This window comes from Crocodylus siamensis, unplaced genomic scaffold (genome assembly GCF_052110815.1).
Source record: "Crocodylus siamensis isolate JL-2025a unplaced genomic scaffold, ASM5211081v1 HiC_scaffold_396, whole genome shotgun sequence".
NCBI classification, from domain to species: domain Eukaryota; kingdom Metazoa; phylum Chordata; order Crocodylia; family Crocodylidae; genus Crocodylus; species Crocodylus siamensis.
This window is the reverse complement of record NW_028324806.1, coordinates 22177-31290: the sequence shown is the minus strand read 5'-3', so window position 1 is coordinate 31290 and position 9114 is coordinate 22177. Positions and strand designations below refer to the sequence as shown.

The window sequence follows — 9114 nt, the reverse complement described above, 5'->3', positions numbered from 1 at the left end:
GATCCTGGTGTGAAGCTGCCCGGGCCAGTAGGGCAAATAAACAATGGTGCTGGGGCTCCGGGCTCGCTGTAACCCTGCTCTTTCTCGGTTGTTGCAGGTGCCGATGAGCTACGGCTGGAGAACGGAGGCAGCCCCTGTGCTGGGAGAGTGGAGATTAAACACCAGGATGAGTGGGGGACAGTGTGTGATGACGGGTGGGACATGACAGATGCTGAGGTTGTTTGTAGGCAGCTGGGATGTGGATCTGCTGTCAGGGCCACTGAGGGGCTCATTTTGGAGCAGGGTCTGGAAGGATTTGGATGTATTATACTGCCTGTCGTGGCGCTGAGTCTGCTCTCTCGGACTGCAGCCACAGGGGATGGGGTGTGCATTACTGCATCATACTGAGATGCCGGTGTCATCTGTTCAGGTAAGAAATCAGCAAACTCAACTTTACGTCAAATCTTTGAGAGGAAAGGGCTGGGCCCTGAGCAAGTCACAAACATTAATGTCATGTGAATATGATGTGACTGGGATTTTATGCCCAAACCCCAAACTTGTGCATCATGCCATGCCATATATGCACGACCGGATGCATAATGTTTGGGATCAGGTAAAGAATTCCTCAGATCCCAATTGCATGACTGCTCAGTTTTGCAGCTGGGGAGTAGGTGTCTTTACACGTGGTCTGGAGGTGGGCCGGGTGCTTTAATCAGAGCACCTCTTGGGAGCTTCTCTAACTAAAGTCCCTTCACCATCTTGTGTATTCACTGTCCCTCACTTCAAAATGGTGGTGGAGGGGCTTTAAATAAAGCTTGTTTGACAAGAACTTTAGGTAAAGCGCCTCCCCCACCATTTTGAAGAGCAGGGGCACTGAATACATGGATGCTGAGGCTTCAGGAGCATGCTAATTGGCACGCCCCAGCAAACTTTGTTAATGACATCTGCTCTAATTGTGCTGTAATTACAGCGTGTCAGAGCAGACATCCCACAGCACAACTACAGGCACTCTGAAATGTGTCCCTGAGCATGGAGGAGCCTCTCCAGGATGTGCAGGGGGCAGCCCCAGGCCCTGAACCAGGACTTGGGTGGGGGAAGGGCTGCCCCATGTCCAATCCCCAAGATCTGGCATGAGGCGGATGAATCCCAGACTCCTGCTCCTGCCCAATGCTGACAGCTGATTGTTATAATCTGTCTGGGGGCAGCCCATGTCTGGGACATGCCAGGACATTCAATTTAGGGCTGGATGCAAACCAGCCACAAAGATGTGTCACTTGTGGCTTCTTGGCCATATCCTGATATTCCCTGAACATGTGGCATGCTTTACTTTGTCATGTGATTAATGTGTTCATTGCAAAAGAAATGTAAAGTTTACCAGGGGCCTTAATTTCATAAATTCTAAGGGCTGATTTCTTAAATAGTATTTATGTACCTAAAGGTGCAGAAAGGTTCCCAGTCACATTTTCCAAAATGCCTAGCCTTGAATTCCCATGGCTTCTGGCAAATCCTACTGGGTTCCTGCCACCATCTTTAGATGGCTCAGTGTCTTTGAAACCCTACCTTATGTCACTTCTGAAAATGGCATTTAGTTTCCAAAGACACCCGGGTGCTGTTGAAAGGAAGGAAGCAATCTGAATAGACAGCATAAGGAAAAAGAATCACATCCGAGAGGAGAGGAACAGGGACCTTGGGGGCAGCTGGGGCTGGAGATGGGGAGAGAAACTGGGATTAGAATATGGGACACTGGAAACTAAACAAGCAATTTATTTCAGTAAGTTGTGAGAGGCATGCACAAGACTGGCCGGTCTGTGTGACTATGACTGGGGTATAGATGCGAGGATGGTAAGTGAAGGAGACTGAAATTGGGAGTCAGCAGTGAAAGCTGAAATCTCTTTACAGCTCAGATGCTATTTAAAAAACTGGCACAGGATTAGCTCTGTTCCCCGCTTCTGGACTGCTTTTGGGATTGCAGGAGCAGAGATCTCAGGAGCTCCTTCATTTAGGACACCTGGATGCAAGATCACTGTGCCTGCTAATTTAAGATCTGTTATCCTTGGTGGGCCCTGGTTACCATTCTGCCTTGTTGCTGGTCAGTTGGAGAGATGTGTATTCCCCTCATGTGATAAGAAAGCCTTATCTTGTGATCCATCCTACAACACAGACATATTTATGGAGCACTTTTGCCTTCTCTGCATCATTATTACTGACTTTACCATCTGCATGTAGTATGGGGGTGCACGGAGACCAACCAGTGTCTCACTACAGCTCTGCAGATGTGAACTTGAACCCTATCCTGGGGTCAAGCCACTGGCCACTCCCAGCTGACCAAGTGGTGCTAGATGCCAGGTCTTCAGTCTGCAGGAGTCAAAGGCAGCCCTAATACCCCTTGTGTGCTTCTTAGCACCACTGTCTCCCAGATAGCACTTAGGGATCACTAAAGCACAGGTAACCCTGAAATGGAACATGAAATACGAATGCAGACAGCTCAGGGTCTTAAAATCAAAGTCTAACTGTATTAATACAACAAGTATAATCTTAGAAGTTCTATATTCAGAGAGAGAGAAATATTCAGTACAATAATCTCACCCAATCCCAGATATTACTTTGCTCAACAGAAAAGACAGCCACTCAGCTCCTAGAACCAAAGGGCATTTCATGGGCTGGGACAGTCCAGACAAGTGTTGAAGTCTGGATTTATGATGATGACTAACTTTCTTGCTCCCCACTTTTTATGCTTTTCTTCAGCTTCACTCCCTTGACTCTGCTTACAGATTGGTCTCTCTGCAGTCAGCATACCATCCATCTTTTATCCCATCAGCATATTCTTTTGTCTAACAGACCCATCACAAGCACACCTCTTAGTTTTGCCTTTGTCCAGTGTCTTTCTTTGGGCATTGCCCATTGGTATCCCTATATCACGTTTCCTTAATATATCCAGTGGTCTTTTATTTCTAGTTACTCCAGTCACTTCACTGTGAATCAGGATGTGTGTAATGGAAAAGTTGTAGGTGGTCTTGTATAATAGTTAGGCCAGCAAGGGCAAATGGGGCCTGGGCTCTGGTCAAGGGGCACAAGCCATATACCAAAGCAGAGGGAGGTCCAGAAGCAGAGGCCAGGCTTAGGTTCAATCCAGAGGGCAAAGTTGAAAAACAGACCCAAACCAAAATTAGGAGCAAGGAGCCAGAGCCAATGTGAAATCCAAACCAGAAGTCCAGAAATAAACTGAAAACAAGAGTTGGGAACCAGGAGGTGCAGGACTGCCTACTTGCCTGAAGACCCAGACCCCCAGCTGGTGCTACGTGGATAGGTAGTGCTCCCAGCAGCCAGTCAGGATGTTTGATGCTCCTAAGCTGCAGCAGATTTCATTACTTGGGGTTTGCTGCAGGTGTGGCTGCTGTAATACTTGGCTGAGGCTGGCCTGGCTGCTCAGAGTTCCTGACAGCCCTGGGCCCAGGCTGGTCTGCCTCATCAGCACCTTGACAATGAGCTCTTACCAAAAGTGCTCTAGGGGAACAGTACCCAGCTCTTACCCAGTGGTACCCAGACCCTTTGAAAACTCCTGCCTTTGCTGATGTTCTAGGTCATATTGAAGCCTGTCTGGTTGTAGGGAATGGGACCTGTGTGGGACGTGTGGAGATAAAACAGGGAGACACCTTGGGAAGCATCTGTGATTCCCACTTTGATCTCAAGGCTGCCAGTGTCCTCTGTACTTAGTTACAGTGTGGAATAGCTGTATCCACCCCAGGAGGTTCTCAATTCAGAGAAGGACAAGGGCCCATTTGGACTGAAGAGCTGCCAGTGTGTGGGTGTGGCCGCCAGGTTTCAAATAGCCGCTCTCGGGCATTTTTCGATCTGGTGGTAGATGTCAAGCGCCTTGCGGACTCATGTCATTGCCCAAGTAGATGTCTCCCCTTTGAGTCACCAACCCTGATCTCGTCTGCCACGACTTGTTGTTCCTCAGTAGGTGAGGTTGGTTGTCGAGTGTACTCTGTGGCCCGTGGTTCGCCTGGCGGCCATTCATGGGTCTCCACCACCCCTACACCCCAACCTCACGCCTCCTTCAGAGCGTCGCCCCTCTGTTGGTCTCATCCCCTCAGTGAGGATGACGCCTTCCATCTCGGCATCTAGGTACCTGCAGCATATAGCCTCATTCACCTGTGTGGGCCTACCTCTCAGCCCCCTCGCCTCTGCCCCCTTCCTTCGGGGAAACACCAAAAAACAAGGTAAACCTTCCGATGCTTCTCCTCAGCCTCGCTCCTCAGGGTACTCACACCCTTCCCTATGCTCCTCCATCTGGGATAACCAAAATAAACGTAACAAAATACCTAATAAACCACTCCCTGATGTGGCGGCTCCTTGCCCCCTACTACCCTTCCCTGGACTCTAATAGGGGTTGTTTCGCTGTACCCCTGACCCGTCGCCTCCAGTATACACTCTCATCTGCCTGTCAATCCAGCTGGACCTGGCGGCAATACCTGCCCCGATTGTAAACCCCTCAGGGCTCTCCCGGGGTCTTCTCCCCCTGGCAGGGCTTCCTCTGTGCCCCGTCGTCCCAGCACTCCCACCTGGGTCTGCTCTGCCTCCGGGTTCCACTCTAGCCATGCCTCTCACCAGCGTGCCCATTGCTCCCTCGCCGTCCCATGCAGACTCCCATTGGGTGCTTTGCCTTGCGCTGCCAGTGTCTGTCCCTGCTTAACAGGCTTTGTGGGTCCCTTAGGGAGTGTCCTTTCTGCTGCTGATGGTGGCTGCAGCTTCTCTCCCGTACAATCCGCCCACTTCGCGACATTGGCCGCCATTTTTATCTTCACCGGCCGGTGTCTGATGCTGACGTCATCGGCTGGCCATAATTGAATAAAAAGAAGGTTGATGAGCTGTGCGGGCTCTTCCTTCCACCCCTGGTGTGCTGCATCTTGAGCTGCCTGTAAGCATCTTCCATTACTTTGTCCCCTGGGACAGTGGGGAATGAGTCTGACCTTGTGTGCTGCCCCCAGACACCTTATGTAGATTAATCATGTTCGCATGGAAATGTTGTTGGCATCATATGCTCTTGTAAGTGTTCAACATCATGTGTACAATACTATGGATATGTGCTCTAAATGACCGCGTATCACTAAAAAGCTATAAAATCAAGTAACTTGTAAGAAAACAGGAGTGGCGGGGTGGGGTTCACTGCGTGTCAGCTGCAGTTCACACTTTCATTGTGGTCTAAGATGTCCCTCATTAGGCTTCAGAATACCATAGGGTAATTGCTGGCTCATGGGCAGGTACTGTTTAGCAGCTGTTGTATTACAGAAACACACCTCCTTTTACAGGGTGCTACATGGGTCTCCTGCCCATATCATCGTCATCATCATCATATCTTCATCAGCGATTTGGACGAGGGTCTGGTGAGCATCCTCTCCTAGTTTGCAGATGATACCAAATTATGGGGCAAAGTTAGAACACCAGAGGGCAGGGAGGATATCCAGGCCGACCTGGACAGGTTAAATCAATGGGCGGAACGAAACAGGATGCCGTTAAACAAAGATAAATGTAAGGTACTCCACCTAGGAAGGAGGAATCCCCAACACACCTATAGGCTGGGGGATGACCTCCTCAGCAACGCAGAGGCTGAGAGAGATCTTGGAGTCACAGTTGACTCCAAGATGAACAGGAGTCGGCAGTGTAACGAGGCCATCAACAAAGCCAATCGCGCCTTGTCGTGTATTAACAAATGCATGACCAACAGATCAAGGGAAGTGATGCTCCCCCTCTATGTGGCATTAGTCAGGCCGCAGTTGGAGTACTGTGTCCAGTTTTGGGCACCACATTTCAAGAGGGACATGGAGGATCTGGAGAGGGTTCAGAGGAGGGCCACTCGCATGATTAGTGGTCTCCGTGAAAGACCTGACAAGGAGAGGTTGAGAGATCTGGATCTCTTCAGCCTGTACAAACGATGGCTGATGGGTGACCTTGTAGCCACCTATAAATTTATCAGGGGAGGACAGAAGGTAATTGGGGATGTGCTTTTTACCAGGGTACCCCAGGGAATAACTAGGAATAATGGGTGCAAACCAGTGGAGAGTAGATTCAGGTTAAATATTAGGAAGATATTTTTTACAGTAAGGGTGCCCAGAATCTGGAATGGGCTTTCAAGAGAGGTGGTGCTGTCACCTAACTTGGAGGTCTTCAAGAGGAGGCTGGATAGCCAGCTGGCTGGGGTCATCTGACCTCGGTCTTCTTTCCTGCCAGGGGCAGGGGGTTGGACACAATGATCCTTTGTGGTCTCTTCCGACTCTACAATCTATGAATCTCTGAAATATGACTGACATGGTGGGGCTGCCTCAGGAGCCCAGAGTCACAGTAACCCCCAGCACTCAGAGGTGCATGGAGTCCCTGGGCAAGGCCAGGGCAGTACTTCAAAGGCTTTTCCAGTGTAACTGAATGTACAGACTGTTCCTGCAAAGGGATCCCAGTGCATTTTAGACCAGCAGAGCTCACTTTTTCTAGAAGGGCTTGTTCCAGCCCCTCCACTTCTATTTCTGAGGCCCTGGAGTTTCATCTCTCCCTGATCTGTACCTTGTCTCTCTTTTGGGCTGGGACTCTTCCTCTCAGCCCTGCCCAGACCTTTACCTCCTCTCTCTCCTTCTCTCTTTTTGTCCCCTTCAGCAGTCCCATCCTGCTCTCGGGCAGGTAACTCATATGCGCCCCACAAAGCCTGCAGCTAATGCAGCCCACAGACTCCTCAGATTATGCAGTGTACCCACCTCCTGATCCTGGGACAGACAGTTTATTACCAGTGCCCACTGACTTACTGGACTCTGGAGCAAACAGACAGTTTTGTGGAATGAGCCTGTGGCTCACACCCTGTGAATCCTACTAAAAATGTAGCTCAAGTCTCAGAGAACTGAATTAATAAATGGCTCAGCTCTGGCATCTGGGCCCAAGGATTGGGGAGACCGTGACTCCAGAACTATACATTTTTGGGCACTAACAGTCAATATGTTTTGGGGCAATCTGCTCCCCACATTACCCCTTGTTTTTGGAGGTTTTCCTGGTGAGCTGAAAAGCCAGGAGGATCCTGTGCCTGAATTCCAGCTACTGCTAGCACCACTGCTTGAAACCTAGGGTTGCAGGCCACCCCATAATCCAAGATTTGCCAAAAATTACAGCCTCTCCAGTGTTGTCACCTCCAAAAGCTGAATCCAGCCTGCCTCCGAAGCATCAGGAGTTTGCTGACATGCTTGAATAGAAGAATGCATAAGTCCTCCCCCTGCACTGGAGTGAGGATTACCCAGTGGACCTGCAAGCAGGAACAAAGACTCCAGTGGCACATATTAACTCATGTCAGCAACTTAATTTTCCTCCCTCTGTGAGTATTGGTAGAGAAATCTGCCCTGAGGTTCATATGGAGCCCAACCTCACCTCCTGGAGCCCTGTCCTGTTTGTCAGAAAGGAAGTTGGGATACTCTGCCACTCAGTAGACTATTGGTCCCTTGACCAGCTGGCTTTTCTTTACCCAGTATTGCACGTCCCCCACTTTGAGTTCTGCTTCACCAACTCCAAGTGGCCTGTATATTCATCAACCTCAGCCTCTAGAGAGCTTTAACCTAGAATGCCTAGGAGTGGCATGGATGGAGGACAGCTTTCCAGATGCTATTCAGGCACTTTGAATACTTAGTTATGCCCATCAGGCTTACCAACAATGCCACTATCTTCCAGCACTTCATTAGGGATGCACCCTGAGGCCTCCTGGACCACTTTCTAATTGCCAGGCTGGGTTCCATCCAAGTCTTCTCTAAAGACCCTGACCACCTCCCGCTGCATATCCGCATACTGCTGGCAAGGTTGTGTCAGCATGGTATATTTACAAAATTAGAAAAATGTTCATTACATCAAACTACCATTGAATACCTTGGTTTTCTTTTATTCCCTGAAAGGTAAAGGTTGAAAATGGACTGTCCACAGAATACAGCCTGTGCAAAAATGGAAACTTCCTCCAGCATATGTTGGAGCTGCAAAAGTTCCTGGGATTTGCCAACTTTTATTAGGGGTCTACAATCAATTTTGCTAAGGTGGTGATCCCTCACACTAACTTACTGAGAAAAACATCCAGTTCTATTTGTCTACAGAAGCCCAATGAGCTTTTGAATATCTGAAGCAGGCCTTCACCTCTGCCCCTGTTTTAGTCCACCCAGACCATGCTACCTTGCCATTAATAGTAGAACTGGATGCATCTAGCCTGGCAGTAGATGCAGTTCTCTCCCAACAGGAGGTCTTGAACTGATTCTGCATCCCTGCACTGCCTTCCCTATAAAATCAGCCTGGAAAAACAAATTATTAGATCCTGGAACACAAAATCCTGGCGGTCAGAGCAGCTTTTGGGGACTGGTGGCAAGGCATTGAAGAGAAATGGAACAAAGCACAGATCTTTACAGATCACAACATCCTGAAATATTCCTGTAAGGCCAGTGCATTTGGCCAGAGGCAGCTTTGCTAGGCACTTTGCTTCCCCCACTTGGACATTCAAATAGCTGTTGAGTCAAGGCCCAGAGATGGGAAGATGGCTGCTTTTTCCTAGAAGGTGGAGGGAGATGATGACCCAGCTCAGGGACCATGGGAACCAGGGCCCTATTTGAAGCTGCACAACATTATCAGCACCACCTTACTGGTGAATAGGGAAGGCCCACCTGAAGAACAGGTCATCTTTACTGTATGGAGTGCAGGACGGGGCTCAACTTCACCAGGGTGAGATTTACATGCCCCAATGCCCAGCTAGACCCACGGTAATACCTTTAAGCCAGGACTCCCCATTACCTGGTCACCCAAGAGCAAGAAAAACCTATCAAGTAACTGGGCTGCAGGCATGACTCGTATTCCTTCTTTCTAAGTTCATAGAGTTTTCCTTAGATGGGCAGAGCTGCAGAGGTATACAAGTCAGGGTGTGTGCCCTGCATCCTGGCATGGGCAGGGGCTGGCTGGGACACAAGGGTGCTTCAGTTTGGTGCTAGCTGGAGGCAGCCCCAGCACTGAAAATGCCTTCGCGCCCCAGCCCGCCAGATCAGCGTCTATATGTGCATTGAGGCACCTTAAATAACTCTGCCATAGGAAAGTACTTATATTTAGAAGCACTTTCCTATGGAAGTTGCCGGCTCC

General features: G+C 49.4%; 1 protein-coding gene across 1 annotated transcript in view; it reads left to right on the top strand.

Moving 5' to 3' along the window:
- Nucleotides 1–97: 97 nt before the first annotated feature.
- The window catches only part of LOC149851713 (scavenger receptor cysteine-rich domain-containing protein SCART1-like), a gene marked incomplete at both ends in the record, with an annotated part of 31186 nt that continues 22169 nt past the window's right edge, over nt 98–9114 (top strand). The window contains one exon of the mRNA XM_090030458.1: nt 98–223. Coding sequence (XP_089886584.1) covers nt 98–223 — 126 coding nt within the window. The remainder of the gene's footprint in view (nt 224–9114) is intronic.